Source organism: Antrostomus carolinensis, unplaced genomic scaffold, assembly GCF_000700745.2.
Source record: "Antrostomus carolinensis isolate BGI_N321 unplaced genomic scaffold, ASM70074v2 scaffold4240, whole genome shotgun sequence".
Classification (NCBI taxonomy): domain Eukaryota; kingdom Metazoa; phylum Chordata; class Aves; order Caprimulgiformes; family Caprimulgidae; genus Antrostomus; species Antrostomus carolinensis.
This window is the reverse complement of record NW_010287613.1, coordinates 97,673-118,726: the sequence shown is the minus strand read 5'-3', so window position 1 is coordinate 118,726 and position 21,054 is coordinate 97,673. Positions and strand designations below refer to the sequence as shown.

The window sequence follows — 21,054 nt, the reverse complement described above, 5'->3', positions numbered from 1 at the left end:
TTCCCTATCTTTATGATGGAAGGCACCTTGAGTTCCTCTAGGAAGCGCTTAGCCTTTTTCCCTTAGCTATTCTTCTCCTCTTCTATTTCCCAGCAGGGCTTTGCTGCTAAGGGGAAAATTTTTCATTATTCCTGTGACATATATGAAGTAAAGGGCAACTATCCTATGCTTTAGATAAACCCCTAGGAAAGATCCTTGCCTACAGTAAGAGTAAAAAGTAAAGCTTATGCAAAGAAATGTAAAGGAAATGAAAATAGTAATCATACAAATCTAGATCATCTCTAGCTGATATACCATTATGGATTAGGTATTAAGGCATTTGAGTGACTTTTCTGCATTTTATTTGAGCAATTAATAGTGACTGAGGTAAAAGAAGGGACTTGACTTTCACATTCCTGATCCAGAAAGGTAGATCTGCCAAACCCATGCTACTCCTCCTAGAAGGAAGGCTCCTTAGGAAGGTGGGAGTAGTTGTGTAAGGTAAGAATTGGCAGTGGCTTAGCTAAGACATCTTGACTTACAGACAGGTTTAAGAGACCCTTTTGTGGATGTGTGTCCTACCACCTAACAGAAGACATTTTCCCTTGTGTGTTAAGGTGAATGGGACCATGTCAGAAAAGATTAAATGTTCTTCAGTAAAAGGAATTTGGTAGGGTTCCAGAAATACTATGTACCAAGAAATACAACTTCGAAGACGCAGACTTTGTGTGGCTTTTAGCATCAGAGCAACTTTGCTACTTTGGCACCAGAAGAAAACAAGTGGCTATTTAAAATATTTTTACCTTCTGCCTGCAAACCAGTGCAATACAGATACAAACATCTTCCCTTTAAAATTCACGAATTATAGACATTTTATAAAGTAGAGTCAAGCAAGATGGACTAACTTGGAGTATGGGGAAGAAGTCAGTGCTCACTGTCTGCCCTATCAAACTGATTTCTGTGGAGTTTTTGTATTCGGAAAGATCAAAGTGAGCTTTACAGTCAGCTTGTAACAGTGCTACAGCACAGCCAAGCACACATTACCACCAGTAAAATCACCAGGTGAGAACTCAAACATCACTTGGTTCAACTACTTGGAAGGAGCATGGTAAGTATGTTTTAGATGGTTGTGGGATGAGTATTAACATCCTTCATCAATACTTTGCAATCCCAGAGGAAACACAAGAAGCTAGATCCACCCACATGTAAGGCCTTGTGTATCCATTAGGATGTTTATTCCTGCAGAATACCCTTCTCCTCCTCATCTGTTTAGCCCCTGAAGTTCAGACTATGAAGGACTATCACTGAAATGAAATACCAACTGTAGAAAGGTTGAGATGAGAAAGTTCCAAAGGCCGTATTTCTTGCTGGTGACGTCCCTTAGATACAATATTTGCAAGGCAGAGATAATATATATCACTGCCAAATCCCATTTCCAAAACAGGCTGCCAGAATTTTGGAAGACAACTGTAGGGTCTAAAGGTCAGCCATTCTCTTCCTCTCAGTGCAGTCCTCTGATGGGATTTAAGCATACATCATGGATACAAAACCTGATTGCACATTTCTAGAATAAGTTCAAACACCCCTTTTCTTTCTTGTAAAAGCATTTAAGATGCATAAAAATGATTTACCCTTTGTTATGTTGAGTAGACCTAATGCTGACCTAACACTAGCTTTGAGAACCTTTGCTACAATTTCAAAGCAGCTGTAGATAGAGTTGGAAGATTGCCTGATCAAGATAAAGCTCCTAGGGCTGTGCAAAAGAGCTGAGCGCTCATAAAAGATGACCTCTGCTCTATTCTAACAAAAAAATGTGCTATAGCCAAAACTGGCAATCTTCCACAAATCTTTCCCTGTCTCCATATCTTCTAGCATTTAATGTCAATTAAATAAAATTCATCTAGCATTTCCAGTATACTGAGTCCAAATAACAATAATGGAATTATTATGCTTAAAATACATTTTTTGCATAAATTACAGAATACAGAAAATCAATGTGCTAAAAGTGGCCCTTTGCTTATTTAACATGCATTTAGTTTAAATCCTGCCCTTTATAAAAGTTTTCCTTACTTAACCACATATAGCCAGATTTTGATTTTTAAGTCCCACTCTTCATCTTTTTTCCCCACACTGCTAATTAATATGGAAATAAATTAAAGAAGATCATTGATAATTTTGACAAATTACTGAAAAACCAAGGCTTTGTTACAGTATCAAGCTATAGCTATGAATGGTTGAGATAAAGAATAGCCAGGTATGCAGAGACTGAAATGCTATATCCCAGTCTGAGAGGACTGCGACCTCTCAAATTTCACAGGCATCATCAAGAACAAGGGGAAGAAAGGAGACATGCCCATGAAAAGCACAGTGAAGAGGAGACACCTCGCATGCAGTAGTTAACGCTCTCCAACTCAGATTTCAGGATTTACCTCTGGAAGTCACAGTCAAATTATGTAAATTACAGTCTGAGCGCTGATGAAGCACTGAAGTGGCACCACGCTGAAGAGAAGAGCATCACCCACAGACTAACTCCCTGCCCACCCAGCCTTCCGCAGTGCAGAAGGCTGCTACACCAGCCCCAGGGCCCGGGTCCCTCCCACTGCTCCAATCCTCTCAACAGACTGGGGAGATGTGGCGTTTGTGCAGAGTTTGAACTTCACACTGCTCACAATCAGATCCTTAATGAGTGTAAACAGAGACATTAAACCTGAGGAGATTGTTGCAAGTGAAAGAAGGCAGAACTGCTGTACCTACTATGTTTGCTTTGCTTGCACATAAATAATTGTAAAAGGTTAGAAACCATGTTTACTAATGACTAATCTAATGGGACTTTTTGATAAAGCACCATGACCATGAGCATTTCCTTGAAGAACACAAACTGATGTGCACTGAAGTTCACAGAGGCTTGCCTTTACTTCAGTGTAAGAAAGTCGAGGCAGAAGATGACTGCCAGGATCTGCAATTTATTTTATTTATGCAACCTGCAGCATAATCACACAATCATTAAACTGCCAGTCTAGAAAAGAGCCAAAAATGATGCAAGCTCTGTTATTTAGATAATGTACATTAAACCAAAGAGCTAGCCAAGTGGAACTGAAAATTCTGAATTCTCAGAAATGGCACAGATCACTTTGCTTTCACCTGGGAACTTGCCTTCCAAATTTGTGCCGAATTCTATGTGCATATGTGCAGCTTATTTTCATTCCACCAGTACCAAACGCTAAAGAAGTGTACATAACTTCTCACAGAACTCAAATGCACTTTGTGTACTTTTATTTACTATAGTCAGGGCTGCCCAGGTAGGAGAAAAAAAAAAAAAAGCCAAACCAAGCACCAGATCCAAAATTAGCATTTTATTCAGAACGTTGGGGTCAGAGGTGTATCATTCATATTCTGGTACACAATACAGAGGCAAAGCTGTTCTCAGAAGTCTCTCCAGTTTGAAAGCTCCTTCCTCCTTCCCTCCCCACCCCCAAAACTTACTGTATATTTACTCGTGCCACCAGTATCAGGCCAACTCCCCTCCCCTTCCCCCCTTTTTTTTTTTGGTACAAATTATGTAAAACTTTTGTGCTAAGAACTTTTCTCCCTCCCCAAAGAAAAAAAAATAATAAAAATAAAAATAAAAAAAATATTGAGTACTCTAACTACAGTTCAACAATTGAATCAATGTCACTTGTTTGCAACCTGTTTTGTAAATACTTTATCCATAACGAAAGATATAAACATGCAAAAACCTGAATCCATAGTCCAAATAATACATACACATGTTCTGAAGTTTCTGCACTTCTCCACAGACTATGCCAATAAAACATTATGTACACATACCATTTTTTACAGTGAAGTGGGAAAAAAATACTAGAAATTAAAAAAAAGTGTACATGGATTAAGACCAAAATATCTCTAACATTCTATCATAAGAAAAAAAAAAAAACCAAACCAATTCTGCTACAAACTGGTGATATGAAAACTCCCTTTATTTGCAACCAGCTGCATAAGTTTTAGAATTTTAGTGAAAAAAAATCCCCTAACATCTAAAACTAGAATTAATGTACATTGTTCTACCTCATGGTCTTCTCTCCCAGATAATAAAATTGTTCCATGAGGATTCTTTTTGTTTATTTTTAATCTCCTTATTTTAATAAAAGCAATGCGATGTAACAAAAGCATGTTGAAGCATATTGTGTTTCACCTTACTCCTCCCCACCCCAACATATTTTGTCTCTTTAATGCATCATTTCATAAATCAGTACCATTAAAGCCTTAAACATAAAACTAATTCCGATCTGAAAAAGGTACAAAAAGGCACATAAAATCCCAGTGCTTCTGTACTGTAAAATTCAAGTGTAACTGAGCTCAATATTTTTTCCAAACAGCATTGGATCACTGATATTCCACGGAGCCCAAATTGGTTTGCAGCCTAAGCCAAAGCCTTCAGCAAGCACTTGTGCTAGTAGACTACAAAGTTAAAGCCTAGCTTCTGTATGCTTTTGGGGAATATCAGTTGAAATGTTTGTACTTGTCCAAAAACAAAGTTCACTTTGAAGTTCAGTCATCACCTCCACCGTACATATCAGCAAGTTTCTTGAAACGTGGGCCCCAGTCATTTAGGTAGTCATAGTCTTGCTCACCACCACTACTTGAGGAGTTAAGAGAGCTCAAGGATCCAGCAGTGGAGCCACTTCCTTCATAGTCAAAGACTAAGAGGGAGTCATATGGTGGGGCTGTAGGGTCATTGTCAGCTGCTTTAAGTCCCTGCAAGAAGGAGAGAGAGAGAGAGAGAGAAAAAAAAAAGAAAAAAAAAAGATAAAGTTCTGTATCTGAGAGAGAGGCAAAACTTAACTGGAATATCACAGTGCAGTTATCTATCAATCGCCACTTGAGAAAACCAAGTTCTCTTTCTCCTGAAAACCACTTCAAAGCAGGATTCATGTTTTTGTAACTCCAGCAAGAACTTATTTCAATACCTTTGAGAATGGCCAGGTTTCCAACATTACAGCACGGGACATTTTGAATACAGCTGCAAACACAGCCCGAACAAAACCTTAAGAGAACACCACGGCACTAGGACTGATGCTAATAAATATACAATTTCAGAGCTACGCAGCTCACAACCTGCAGCACGAGCAATATGGGACTGGTTAAACAGACAGATGGGGAAGGAGAAATAGGCATGTTTGCAAAGATTCACTTTAACAGCCATCTCACACGGCCAATAACAGATCCACTGAGACTGCTGGCCTGCAGTCCATCTGTGTGTGCCAAAAGCCATATTTAGTTAGTTCTGTAAAATTCATGTACCTCTGTAGGCTGCTGACAGAAAAAGAAACAATATGTTGGCTTAAGCCTTATGTACTTTGCCATAACCACCCACGAGATTCCACCTGCTCTTCAGAAAACAACACACATGCACAATGACACCAAAACTAAACACGGAGGGTGGTGTGGAGCACTGGAACAGGTTCCCCAGGGAGGTCATGGCACCAAGCCTGGCAATATTCAAGAAGCATTTGGACAACGCCCTCAGACACATGATCTGAATCTTGGGATTGTCCTATGGTAGGGCAAGATTGGACTGATGATCCTTGTGGGTCCCTTCCAACTCACAACATTCCGTGATTCTATGATTATAACCATTTTTGTTTCCTCATTTCAAAGTATTCAAGTTAACACACAAACATTGGGTCTTCAGTAATTTAAAAGTTTCTACTTTCTAGAGTGAATGACTCAAACTAAAACCAAAACAAATGGAACAAGAGGAAATTTAGGGAAAGAACCACATTTCTTTCAGAGAAAAGTCTCTTCCCTCCCTGTTTTCTTATACAGGTTCAAACTTAAACAGTAAGTTTAATTTTAGAATATAAGACGATTGCTCTGTGCTTATCCTGGGAAGATTTACAAGTTGAATATAAAAGGGTGAAGCCTGAAGTTAAAAGCCCTCTTGTGTTTTGGATTTTTCAACCCTGCAGTTTCTTCCATGGGATTAGCAATGCTTTTTCAAGATCTTCCACTTTGAATAGGATCTACTCTGGCAGCCACAGATGAGGATAATACATCTTCCAGAATTCTGTAAGGCTGGGCTGAGATTTTAAATTGCTCACTGTTAATTTTAACCAGTGCTATTTGTGCTGTTTTTAACTAAATAAATATTAAAATATAAAAATAAAGAATGGCTTTACTATACTTCCAATTACTTGAAGGATTGAGTGTGCCTCCTTTGAATGATTTCTGTTTTTAGACGAGTATGTTTTACTCTCAATTGTGTTTAGTTTAAATTTAACATAATTGAAACGCATGTTGATTTTTCTTCTATAAATATGTATAAAGCTAAACCCATTAATTAAAGCATATGGCACTAATAAGGTAGAAGAGAATCCTGGTTCTTTACTGCCTATCTAAAATAATCCAGAAGTGTGAAAAATGTACCTAAAATAATTCTGCAAATCTGTGGTGGAAAGGCCCAGCATATTTATCAAACTAATGACCTCTAATCAAGAAAACATTTTGGACTTAAAATGATCGTTTCATGTAGTACAAAAACATCAAGCAGGTTATTAATAGCTTGTATTAGAAGCTCAATTTTGAATTATCTGATAAGAATAATTGGTAATGCTTGTTATCTTTCTCTTTGGAGTGTTCCATCCCGATGGCCACAATAAGGACAGAAGATTAGAGTTGCTGAAAAGGCAACAGCAAGTGTTGGAAGACTTCCCTTATCCAGCTTCAAAGCTGGAAACAGTTCTAAGGCTTTCTCTCAATTTTTGCTGCTGAAGCAGAAATGCAACTTTACTTCTTAGGCAGTAACTGTTCTTACAGTATTTACACCTTCCCTTAAGACTGCCTGAGGTGACAGACACCCATGCTTTTCAAACATAGGTGACAGAGAAGAAGAATAAATACCACTTGAGCTTAAGGAGTGCTGAGGTATGAATCCCAAGTATCAGTGTGTAAAAGTCATTTTAAAAGCTGGCCTGAAGAAGAAATGCTATTTCCCTGCAGTTCTGTCTAGTAACAGCCAGCCAACTATGGGATACTAATTTATTAAAAAGCAGTGAATGAAACATTTTCCTACATCACTGCAGAAATTCTGATATCTATCAGCCATCCATGGCAAAGCAGCAGGCAACCTCTTTCCATCTTTCTTCCAAAGGGGAAGTTGGATTTTTTTGCAATTTGCTGCTGGTATCATGATAGCACTTAAAAGGAAAACTGGTTTTGAACTACTGACTTACAAGACAGCATCTCGCTAACAAATTAACTGTTTCAAAGGCTGTTCTTACTGTGTAATCTATTCCATTCAGAGAATATAGCTACAGGCTATGCTATGGAGGTATTGACTCAACTGCACAACACAAGTTACACTGACAGCTGCACTTATCTTTCAGTCAAAAGTTCCACAGATTCATAGTATAATGACTGAACTTCATCTACAACTCTTCAAACAACAACCAAGTTCTCTGCTGTATTTGTGTGGCAAGTTACATACTAAAATGAGAAAGAAATACTAAAACTTTTTCACTTTCCCTCTGCTAGGCAGTGAAATTGGTTTATGAAGCTCCTTTTGGTTTCAGCTTTACCACCTTTTTTGCTTACTATGAGATCCCTTTAGTGGGTGGTGGCACAACTGAAAAGGCAATAAAATGGCTGCCAAGACAGCAGTCCAACTGGTTTTGCTGCCATGGTATCGTCAACTGCTTCTGAAGAGATCTCTCAGATTTTCCCAGATGTGTTCAAGAATCTCAGAGCAGCAGAGTTGTTATAGTTATTTGGTTTACAGTTTCCTGAACTAAAAACCCAAAGTTTTTACTAGATAGGGAAGCTTGCTTACTCAACAACAGAATCGCTGGGGCACACACTTGGGACCAGGTGATCCTGCTGGGAGATGGCGAACTAAGACACATTTCCTTGCATTTGCTGTACCACCAACGCACAAGGAGTAACACAAGAGCCATACCAGTACAAAGGTCACCTTGAGACCTAGGACCGACTGAGTAGCAATCTCACTTTTTTCTTCCTTTATATATATCGTAGCAACTTTCACTAAGGAGGAGATAAGGGGCAGAAGAGGAGAAGATATAGTTCCTTGACTGAGGAACAATGGCAACCTTAAGTTATACCTTCCTAATGCTTTTATTTTCATTAATCCTACTACTTAATCAAATTCAGCAGACTTTTGATGAGAAGGAAAGGAAGAACAGAGCCCTACAGGGAAATATGAAAAACTGTTTAAATCTGGAACAGTTTTTTTTTTTACTTGGCAAGAGAAAACATCAAGAGATCCTATGCTGTTTGGAGGTACACTGTATCAATAAACCACCTACTATGAATGAATTGAGGGTCCTCCATATCCTCATGGGATAAGACCTTTAGTTTGTAATTTAAATTTAATTTACCTCAGGCTATGTCCTCTATTGATTAGAAATATATTCTTAGCCACAAACTCTCCACCACAATATAATTTGTTTAAGATTTCTAGGGACAGCATAGGTGGTTCCTGAAAAGAGGATTAACAAAGCTACTTCAAACAGGCCTAATTTATACTGTCCTGCAAATGCTGACTATTCTAAGTGTTAATTATGCTCCACACTCTGCATGTTATGTTTTAAAAGGCTCAAAATGGAAAACAAGGTCTACAGAGAATTCTTAATTAACACATGACTTATTTCACTGACTTGTTTGTACACTGGACTGGAAGAAAAGGAGGTTTTTCCCTTCCCTCCTTGAATCAGAGATTCATCTATCCATTGAAACAGACAAAACAAGAAAGTCCCCGAGGTCATTTAGCTTATGCCTGCAAAACATATTTTGATTATAAGGCACCTCTGAAACCTTATTTTAGAAAGTTCATAGCTCTGTACATTATCTTAACTTTATAAGTGTTGTAAAAATATTTGAAGTTTTTATCATACTTGTTCTTCAACTGAGAAGTCATTAGAACACTACAAAATACTCACATCTATGTATGCCTCATTGAGTTAAGCAGATTTAATACAACTGATGACACTAGAAAATAACATACCAGAAGAAATAGAGTACTGTCAAAAGGAAAGAAACACAATGACCCACTAAGTCTTTTTCACTCTTTGTTTCTATGGCTCTGAAATAAAAGAAAGAAAAAACCACCCCATGCTTGATCAGCAATGGTAGCTAAATCCTCCAGTATCTGAAATCAATGGCCTATAGTTCCTTTCTGTCAAAAGTTGGAATAATTCAGAGGCTAATCAAAACAATGCTGGCTGTGCCTCAAAGGTGCTGGTGAGCACTCAACAGACTGAATTAATTCCTGCACATGGGCCAGCATCCCAAAGGATCACACTGATCAGCATCTCTGGGAATAGGGCCAAGTCCTCCAAAAGACCAGACTGATCTCCAAAACTGTTGCATCTTTTCAAACCAATGGGGTAATGCAGACTTTGCCACTGAGGTCCTTACAACTCAAAGGCAGCCTCTCCCTGCTCAGCTAGCAACTGAGACAGTTTTGCAGGTGGTTTGGTTAGGGCTGCCCAAGGGAAAAGTTACAGTATGACTTTTAGTTACAGTGGAATAAAGTTACTTGCCTAATGATGTTGAAGCTGGATGCAAAGAGACATGAACTTTGCCCCTTCTTACCTTGTTATGTTGTTTTCACAGCTCAGCCTATCTTCTGTATGAACTGTCCTAAGAAACATCTGCTATGGGGTTTACCCAAGGTATTTCTTCCATTCACTCCAACTAAAACTGAGAGGAACTTACCAATTTGTTTGAGTACAGTCTTGCCAGGACTGCAGGTGGAATTCTCCGAAGAGTCTGAAAATCTGTGCAGCCTGACTGTTTATGCTCTAGATACTGAGAATTAGTAAATTTAATTATAATAATGAGCACTGCTGTGAAAGACTGAATCCCCCCCACCCAATAGACTTTTTAGAATCACATTTTCCATGGGAAATTTTAACATAAAACAGAAATTAAGATGAAACTGTTTTGGAGAAATAAAAAAATCTCTATTTTGCTCAGACTTTTGGCAAAATAGACAGAGCATGGACAACCTTTGGGTGACTACTGTCTGCTAGAGAAAGGGTTAGTTGAAATACCCCATAGTAAAATGATACATTGCTGTGAAATCCTAAGAAAGAAATACCTTATGAAAAAAAGAGGCTAAATATGTAATGCTTGAAACACAGAAACTACCTCATATAATTCCTTTCAATCAGAGGATACAATTAAGTCTGAGCTAACTTGCAGACAAGAAAATTGTCATGTTTTCTTTAGTTTCATGTATATTTCCAAGGTTAATTTTATTTCAGAGTCAATAACATTATTAACATTATTTTACTGTGTAAGAATAGCTGGGAGAAGCTTTCTTTTTTGGTGGATGGCAAGGAGAAGCATAAAGGGAGGTTACTGATCTAATACAATAGACAGCAGTAAGAAAATGGCTCCACGCTTGTCTGTACTGTGATATAAGCATACTGGGTTAAATTAAGACAACATGTACTGTTTCTACAGCTCCATGAGTAAACATTGATGCTATAATCTTCAAGAATAATAACCTACTGAAAAATACTATTGCAAAAACACCTTGCTAAGTAATTTAAAAATTGTAGGAGGCTGGATAAACTCTGGCCCCTCCTGGCTTTCCAGGAGAATCACACTCATTCCTCGTCTTGGCTCTGCAAGAGAGCTTGATAGCTGCTTTGAGGAGAAGAAAACTCAGGGTATTGAGGACCATGGGTTCTTCCTGACTGCCTGCCAGGTGGGTAGTGTCTGGCCACAGCTGTGTGACAAAAGGATGGGAAACTCTGATTGTCTGGAAGAAGATGAGGAAGCACAAGGACATTATTGTGTGCACGCTGCCTTGGCCAACAATGTGGGCCTTTTATTGTCCCATGTCTCCACTATTTTCCAGAACCCAATTATAATTGTAATATTTAGAAGTGCAAGGCATTGAAAAATACTCTTTGTTGAAACATCTCTTTTCAACACAGCTCTTCCCCAAACCTTGAGTCTCTTAAAATACAATGTCTTATGAGAATATTTGTACACTTCCTGATAGTCATCTCCCTGTAGGTTTTCTTACAATTGTATCGCTGTATACCTTAAAAGGAGCAAACTCGTTTTTCTGCACGTTGCTAACACAGAAGAGTTTAATATATGAGCCTGACTTTTCTTTCAAGCAACAAGAATAAACACATGTGCAAAAACAGTTCTGCAATACTTTTCCAGCTCTAATTGCCAAGGAAGATATAAGAAAATTACAGGAAATAATTAACTACCACTATTCATCTACAGAATATAGCTTATTTTTAAGTGGTAAATTTTTGGTTAGTATTTGTTTTCCTATAACCAGCAAGCACAAGAAACACATTCTCTCTTAAATTATGTAAAACCCATCATTTAAGACTGACCAGTGACAGAACTAATGAAACAAATATTTGTTGGAGCATTTCTTCCAGAACTGTGAGTAATCTGGTATAGTCTGAATCTTACTTACATTTATCTTTATTAGATTAAAGAATCAAAGATCATGCAAAGACTTTTAAAGCTCTATGACAAGACAAGCATTAAAAGCACTTACATAACATTTAATTTAGCTGCCCTGCTCACTAATCGTATTTGATGGAATTCTTTTGGTCTTATTCAAAGTACTGAATTTCTACTAATATCTGGATTCAAAGGGTAATGTATGAAGAAAATTAAAATGAACTTCTTCCATTATTAAATGACCGTGAATTAATAATGAATTTAGGCTAAACTATAATTTTGTTACTCTATTTATTACTTGGAACCCATATCATAATCCAGCTTGAAGATACTGTGGTTGCAGCTGATAACATATTATGAATGTAATTAATACAAATGTACAGAAGTTAATTGATATATCTTCCCTTTCTGTTTGAATGAGTTAATTAAATTTGCCTGCACTTTAAAAGAACATATTTACTTCTATCTAGCAAGACAATTTTAATTGTCTAAGTTAGTTTGAAAAAGTTATTATGTTCAAACATAACAGCTACTCATGCAGAGTACAATTAACAAAATACAAAAGCTTATCAGACCTTAGGAGGAAACTTTTTCCTCTCCTTTACCTCATTAATGAAGTCCCCAATGTCCCCAGGATGAGGAGCAGCTGATCTGACTGGATACTGAGGTTCCGCATGGATTGGCCTTTCATCAAGACGCCTGATTCCAACAGGTTTGATGGCATCTGGTTCCACAGTGTCAGGCTGCTGGAGCTGGCTCAAGTCATAATCCTGCAAAACATGAAGCAAAGACAGTATGTTAGGAGAATTTCAAACAATATGTGTCAGGGGGAAACATGAGGAGGGAAAAAGGGAAAATGCAAAGTATCATTTCACCAGAAGTCCTATTTTCAGGATTGTAATGCTTACTGAGAATAAGTCCATAACATTGTTATTTGCATAACATCAAGATGTTATTTGATTTACACTCCCCGAATCTACCGTTTTGATTCTATTCCATCAGATTTATAGAGCTTTTCATACATTTTCCATTGAGAAGCAAAGATTTGAGAAGCACTATTAAAAGACAAAACACTTTGCCTTAGTAATAATGATTTACTGGATAGAGCAAAGATGCCGAATCCAACTCTTATTTTTCTAAGCAAATAAATGCCAGACATTGTCATTCTGAGAAAGAGGCAAGCGCACTGCTCTGCAGTGTTTTATAATACCTTCAAAGAATGAATTTAAGGCTCCTTTCTGTTTCATGTGGCTTCCATAATATGAAAGCCAAAGGGGGAAAAAACGTCATAAGAAGTACAAAGCTCCTCAGATTTGGCCTTAATTCTAAGCACTTTCTAGAGATTACTCATGGATCTGTTCATTAAGTACTTGATGCTGCAGTTTCAAACTCTGGCAGACTGATGAAGCTAGCATAGCACTATGAATTCCAATAAGGAGTATGTATGTATATAAAAATTTTAATTAGATAAATGTTTATGCATTTAAGATAGCTATGCCTGAATACTATTTGCACAGTGTGATGGATTTCAGCAATGTCATTCACCTCACTGTTGTCGTGTCTAGAAGCTAGTCATGCTCTAGGATGCCTTTGCACAAGGCACTGGTAAAAATGCAGAACAAAGAACCGGGCTTAAAGGCTTAAACTAAAGCCATTCATGAACTACCAGTAGACTGGGGCTTATGCCAACTCTACTGTATGCCAGATACCCTGCCCCACAAATAATCCAAGCAGTTGAGAAGCATCCTAAATAAGCTCCTTTATCATCAGTTTCTATTTTTCAGTGTTGTTCTGGTAAAAATCTTATTTATAATCTCAACTTGTTGGAAGCTGTCTGTGCAAACAATAGTATTTTCATTGGTTCCTAAGTGGCTCCTAAAGGAAGGAAGGCAAGCATTTACTTCTGCTGTCACCTCACAGGATATAGGTCCCTTGAGAGTATTGTCTTACTGTGACCCCAAAAAGAGACTTTTCAACAGGAGGAGAGGTCTGTTGACAGCAGTGAAGGTAGTTTGTTGTAAGAACTGTAACTATCAAATCCACTACCTCTTCTAATTTGTTACTTGGGTCCTCATCTGACTGCACACAAATATACAGTCAAAAAAGGTGGAACAGCTCCACTGAGATCTGAGAATGCAGTTTCATATGCTTTAATTAGATTACAAGTTCCTTGGGGCAGAGCTGTAACTTCTACCCTTCGGTTCTTCATGTACCAAACAGAATAATAAGTGATCAGCGTGAAGCGGTACGAATAGAAGAAAAGTAAACAGAGCAGAACTTTTATCCTTTCCCTTTTTATTACGTAAAATAATTCAAAATAGTTTAAAGACATGCTATCAGAAAAACCTATTGAATAGAGAAGAATGTACTTTATAGAATTTATAAATAGGTAACACGAGTGCTTTTCACACTCGCCCAAAAGATAAAGGTGGCAAACACCAACAGGGAGAAATGAAAAATTTTTTTTTTTTTCTTTTTTTTTTTTTTTTCTTTTTTTTTTCAAAATACTGAGCATTTCATTATGGAGGAATTCAAACAGGTATGGTTAAATAACAATATATTAAAACCAGGAGTGCTTCTCTGGTCACTTCAGTTTTATAAAGATAATGTGTTTTTACACCCAGTCATATATGCATACACTTCTTTCTGATTCATGGTCATACAGAAATGCAATATGAATCAAGTCAGTCAGTCTTTCTTCACATCTAAGGCCATCCTCTTGTGTGTATGTATGAGACATTTCCAGGCTGTACAGCTAAAAAGACAGCAAAGACTGGTAACTGCAAGACAACAGCAATGCAGAATGTGTCCTTATGTGGACTCCCACTTTGGTTGTCTTTTCTAGGGTAATCTGTGACACTGCCATCTAGCCTTCTATCAGAGGAAAAATTATTTTGCAGATCTATTAGTGTCTGAACAGGAAAAGAAGATGCATTGTGCTTATTACCACAGAATCTCAGATCTCTCCTGTCATTAAAATCAATACTAACTCTACATCAGTCAGGTATGGTAAGTCATCCACCATCTCCCCAAAATGGCTTCGTGACGTACAAACACAGCATCATGCAATGACTCCAGGTGTTTCAACATTCTGTCTAAAGTCAACTCTACTCAATTATTGCGAAGTACAAGAAGGAAAAACGCTTTGAAGAGCCAAGGTGTAAGCTGTTTAGGGCTGCTGAAATTCCATCTCTTCACTCAGTACTGCATTCACAGCTAGCAAAATAGGAAAGCTTTTCACCTATTACCTAAAGCTCCTGAACAGACTTTAAGGTTAGTCTCAAGTAGAGTTTGTTAAGATGGTTAACTGCAAAAGTGACAGCTAAATGGAAGACTTCAGACAGAGAACAAGATGAGCTGGGATAGGTTGGGACAGTCAGCTTGGAGCAACATTCTGGGTCATTTTTTTTACTCTTAATTTCAGGACCACAATTCAACAATGTTTTGTCTTTGCTCCACTCTTTTTTCATATAACCTTTTCATAATTACTATCTGCTGAGAGACTAATGAAGAAGAAGACTAGGCCCTCCATTGGAAATGTACTTGAGCAAAAGTTAGAGCATCTAGTTCATATGGCTGACAATTTTTGTCAGAGTTATTTATTTACTTATTTATGCTGTTTAGCCCTAACTCCAGCAATTTTAGAACAAATACCTCTTTTCCCTTCCTTCCATTTGGACTTAAACAAATGCAAACAGAGGGTTTGGGTTTTCCTCCTCCAACTTCTGGACAAGCTGAGATTGTTAATGGAAGGGAGAATCTAGTATTATTTTTTCTCTATCGAAAGGTCGCTAAAACATATTAGTTCACTCCTGTTTTGCATCTAGCAAAAACTCAGGCCTTTAGAAACCAGAAATTTAGACTAGTCTGATGGTCCATCTCTACAGTCAACAGGGAAACAGAAACATCCCATTCTATGACACGGACCCAAGTGAAGCAAGTGGAATGATCCCTTGTCTTTCCCCTTGTTTATAAAGGGATCTGATATCACTGGATGAGACAATACAGCTACCTTTTAGATAACTAGTGGTTAAATAGATGACAACATTAATGCTTTATCACTATAACTCTTGATGTAGCCACCAACACTTCCGTCTGTTTGGTTAGCATCTCTGGCATTACAATTTGCTCTTGCTGAAAAAACCCCTGACATCTGTATTAAAGCAGAAAAACTTCTGGTTTCAATTTGTTTTTGTTTTTAGAAAGTCACAGTGTACTAAAAGGGCATTTTATCAGAAGTTGCATCTTGTGAAATTAAACAGATCTCAAAAAAACCTTGCAAAACCCCACCAGCCCCCTCCCCTCCAAGCTGATTCCAAACATTGACCTTATTAGGTATTCACTTGGTTCTAAGTCACTTTTAAGCGAAAACCTACATCATTACTAGCTCCCATCTCACATTCCTGAAACATGAGATCCCAGTGAGATGGTGCTAAATGTCAAAACCAGCTAATCAAGACCTACAAATTAACCACCTTACCAGATGTGTAGGCAGAAGGGTCCAAAACCCCAAAAAGCACTTATTTAAGAACATCTACACAGTAGTTGGAAGCACAGTCCAAACATCTCAACTTGAACAGAAGAAACATCCAGAATAGAAAAAAGGCCATTTTATATATATATTCCCCAGTAATCACTGATTTACAAAGAAACAATAAAATGCAGCCTTCAAAATCTCTTCCTTTAAACAATTTCCTCTTGTTCAAGGCAGCTATTCATTTAACAGCACTTAAGTAACAATCCCGCATACAGCAGTCATCAGTTATGGTAGAAGGAGAGATTTTTTTTTAAAAAGCACCTTGCTTTCTGATTGACAGTTACTAGATTCTACAATCTCTGGGTGGGGGGAAAAAAAAACGTAATTAAAAAAATGATGGTATAGGCCAGGAAATAAGAGTTCCTCAGAAGCTTCTGGTTTTATAAAGTTAACTTTTTTTCTCCAGGATTAGCTGTTCTACTCGTGTTTGTATTTCGGAAGATTTACTTAAGTTCTTGGCAAAAACTTAAAGTAAAAATTTTTACAGAAACCGGACCTGCTTTATATGAACGCATACTGGAACATTATAAAGCAGAACTGCAAATAACAGAATCAAACCACAACTCACTAAAACTATAAATTGCTGTGCATACATGGGACTGACTTTTTTCCAGATGGGAAAACACTGAAAATATTGGAATATATTACATATAAATTAAGCTTTCCACTACTAAGAAGTTTTAACACTAAGAGTGATACATGCAACCTGACATACTCATTAACGATTTATGAATCTGGCCTATCTGTTATCTAAGGGCTCTTAGTATATTTTCTGGCCATTCACTAGACTGTATTACACACTTTTAGGGATGACTTATTTTTTTACTTTGTAGAGAACTAAAGCTTTGGCTACGCATGAATACAGGCCTGGACATTATGACTAATAGAACAAAACCACTACACTTGTTTCTCATTTTCAAAGGATGCAGCCTTTGCAAAGAAAGATGAAAGTTCAGCTCTATCCCCATGCAAGAAATAATCAATTTAATTGACAGTGAGAGTTTAAGTGTCATTCACTGAACAAAATCAGCTGCAGTGGTCTAAGTGCATCTAAAGCAGCATTGGCAGAAGTTTGCATTTCACCCACCCCTTTTCCAGGATGTTGCCTTAGTGTAAACCCAATTTTATTGTTGGCTTAAGACAGCAGAACAAACTATGACTTGAAGCACCTATGGATGAAACACATGTTCTACTTTGCCTTTGTGTTCCAAAGACAATTACTCTCTAACCCAACAGAGAAATGGGATGGGGAAGTAAGGGAAGAAATATTTTACACAGCTGAATGTTCTCATCTGCCAAGGTCTTTTAAAAACAAAGAAATAGTAAGTGAAAACCAATCCTGCTATATCTTACCCTCAAACATCACACCAAAAAACTCCAAGAAATTCGCACATAAAATATGGTTCGAGTTCTGAAAAATGCCCCAACCTGCCCTAAATCTTACATCTGCTGAAATAATGGCACTCCAAAAAAAGCAAAGCACAGATGACTGACTAGATGTAGGCTGCAGGTGGGAGGCTAGTTAAAATGCTTGCACTAACAGTTGCTGTTTGGTTGCTGCTGACTTTTTGATTACTTTCTGCCATATTGCTTTTCCCATTTGTTTTTATTATAGATGCATCTGGAGTATTACAAGTTAATAATTTTTAAGATATAACCAAGAAGCTAGCTTTGCTTTTTAATAATAAAAAGGTTTAAGTTAAACTCCAGCTGCAGATAAAACACAGTAACAAGCATAGGTTCCAGATAGGATAAAATAAAACTCAAAACAATTTTGTAATGGAATTATGGAAACATTACTTTTTGTATGATGAGATAAAGATTCACCAAGGAATGACAGTATTTCCTTCACAAGAGCACTGCATGAGTCACTCATTCAAAAAAATGAAGTTAGTGTCTTAGTAAACAAACACAATCCACAAAATAACTACCTTCTAATTATAATACTGTATATTCCTGGGGATATCTTAGCAACAGTTATTTCATTATCATTAAAATTTCTAAACATAATATAAGCTCCAATCTTAATACAATGCAAAATAAAGGTTAGAAAGTGAAAGCAAATGATCTGAATAATACTCTGATAGGGTGGTGGAAAAAAAAAAAATTAAATGGATTTACAAAGTTCATCAAGTAGTTAAGGACCATTGCCATGTTTACAACAGAGGTTATGACAAGACCCAGCACACAAAACCAGTGTAATCTTAACAGAAAGTGACAACAATAAGAAAAAAAGAAAAAAAAAAAAAAATCCAAAGGATCACTCATTTTGTTTTTATCAATGGCACACAAATGCTGGAACAAAGCTACCCCTTCTAGAAAGGAAAAAATGTCTGCTTAGAATTTAGATCCTGCACACATAAAAATAAACCATTATGTTTTTATTTTTAATGCTATTATCATCTATAAAATAAATACTACTATTTTATTTCTCTATACAAATATATAACAAAACATGACAAAAAGCAAGCTATTAACTAACACCTGAATACACTTCTAAGAATGTAGATGTAGAAAGGAACACACAGAATCCTTAGGAAGACAAATACTTTGAATAATAGTAAAATCACTGCAATAGAAACTCTTGTGCTGATGAGATCCGAGGGCAGGATTAAAATAGGTTTAAAACAGCTGATCTGCAATACTCTCAAAGCATGCCACCCAGCTGGTTCGGGCAACTTGCTTCAACAGGACCACCTGCACAAACAAGTACTACTAAAATTCAGAAAACATTATAGAAATGGGCTCAAAGGAAATGAGAAGATCATCTCATGCAATGAGATGTATACAAAAGCAATTAAATTGAAAAAAAAAAAAAAATCTATTACAGTTAGATTTTAGTTAGCTGCACATATCCCAGCCGAGTACCCACTGCCTTGATGTAAATCACACGAATGACCTGTGAGGTATGTGATGTTTATGGGTTGTGATCTGCTATGTGCACGAAGTATGCTGCGGTCACGTGCTAAGTGCTTTAACACTCAGCCAACGTAAGGTTTTGGTATTTAGAACTGACTATTGTTACAAGTTAAGAGCACATCATGACAGGGGAGAACGTTTGTCACTTGTAGCGCACGCCTGCCATTTGCTGAACAGCTACAAACTCTAGATCATGTGGTGCGTTAATAATCAAGACAGTCACTCCCAGCTTCGTAATCTGTATCTCAACTCGGCACATCTATTTCAGAATATAGCAAATTGCAGTGTCCCCCTGGCCCCCAATTGCCGAGTTAAATGTTTACATGGAATTAAAAAAACCCCCACAAAGCAAAACATTCCGCTGCCTTCCCAAACCAGTAACCAAACCAGTCCCACGAACTTCTGTGGAATGATGCTGACTCAAAGCTTCTCATGGCCCAGCTCCTGAAAGTCAGGTGACCAAATTGTTTAAACTAGAAAATATTAAACAAATCCTGAGAAGAACTGCAGACTTTCTATCTGGACTATCACTGCCCCCTCTCCTTCCTCCCTTGTCCCAAACTTCTGCTAGTACAATGACCATTTCTGATACCAGGAAAAAATACTTCTGTCTGGAATGACAGCAGTGAGTGCTGTACAGCTTTCAGAGTCAGGTTTTCAGTCCATATTTCTGAGACACAGAAGTTTAGGTGAAAGATGTTCAGAACATTTCCAGTGTTGTCAGTGCTCTTCAGTGGGGAGCAGGCTGACTTCAGTTATGACCCACAGCTAAAGAGTTTTTCTGGCTTAGGGAATTTAAAGCATTTTTCTCAACTGCTGTGTACATCATGCCAGGCTAGAGGAAGACTATGAATCATTCAAGAACCTCAGTTTTCTTTACAAGCATTCAGTCTGTCAGATTAAACAACGGCAGGCCAAGATGGCCTCAAACGGGATTAAGAGAAGACCTTCACGATGGAATAAACTGTTCTTTTATGACAGACTTCACATCGTAATTCCTTATAAAAGGTAGTACAGGAGAAAACAAAAATATGAAAATCAAGCAGGAGTTCCACCTTGTTGTTGACAGTTGCTATGACTCAAAGGAACCAGCTGGAATTTGAAACTCATCAAATTTGTCAAGGGAGACGTTACTCTGATAGCATGTTTGAAAGGAACATGCCTGGTATGCTTCAGGAGTTTCTGGGTCTGCCGTGACAGCTAAGAAAGCCAACTGCATAGCTTCAAAATAAATAAACAAACCCTCTTAAATAAATCAATTACTCCACAAGCAAAATCACAAGTCTAAAGTAGTTTGGTTTAGGATGCAGAATCCTAAATTCTGTCATTTATTTTCAAGCCCTACCAGCCACATCTTCAAGTCACCTACGCATCTGGGAAAAAACAAGAAAAATACGAGGCCACATAGGGTAAATCTTCATGTGTTCATCCAGAAAAGCAGGTGATTTTAAAAAGGCCTAAGTAATTTGCTTGCTATAAATAGAAGTAAGTAATTTTAAAAGGTACAGATTATAGAAATATCTGAATTTTTAAAAATACTGTTTTCATGGAGATCCACATGAAATTGAGCATTGTCTTTTTTGCTGCATGAGATGCACCCTGGGTTGGATGGTTCTGTGTTGCTGAGTCACCTTGTGCGCTGCTTTCTACCAAAGCTGCTTGTGCAATCAATCCTGATGGTTTGGGGAGAGTGCACCATAAAAAGTTAATACTGATGTAGAGCATTTTTCCTGTGTCATTTACTGATGACTTGTGGATGCAAGGATGACATGAAATAATTTTTCTTGATTTTAATAGAACAGTGGCAGTTTTTATCCTATGAGGCCTCATTCTGAAAATAGATTTTTGATGGCAGTCTCATGCTTTTTTAGAACACTTTAACTTTGACACTTTAACACTTACTTTAACTTTTACAAAAATGCAAAGATATTTACGGCCAATGCCTTTTGCCCACAATGTTCTGCACACAGCTTTCCTCGCACAGTAGTTTTGCTAAGCCACAGTTTGCAAAAATGAGATTACTATTTGTAGGGAACTTGTTGGGACATTTCAAAAGCTTAGCATTCCAAGTTCTTAAATCTCACATAAAATGCATGCAAAACCAAATAAAACCCAACCAAATATAATCTTCCCTCTATCCCCTCGGCAGAGGGGGTGAG

At 37.5% G+C, this 21,054-nt stretch overlaps 1 protein-coding gene across 1 annotated transcript in view; it reads right to left on the bottom strand.

Moving 5' to 3' along the window:
* Positions 1 to 3,317: 3,317 nt before the first annotated feature.
* CDH2 (cadherin 2) overlaps positions 3,318 to 21,054 on the bottom strand; it is a gene marked incomplete at its 5' end in the record, with an annotated part of 106,315 nt that continues 88,578 nt past the window's right edge. Inside the window, 2 exons of the mRNA XM_029083856.1 lie at positions 3,318 to 4,734; positions 12,045 to 12,209. Of these exons, the coding sequence (XP_028939689.1) occupies positions 4,528 to 4,734; positions 12,045 to 12,209 (372 nt within the window). The remainder of the gene's footprint in view (positions 4,735 to 12,044; positions 12,210 to 21,054) is intronic.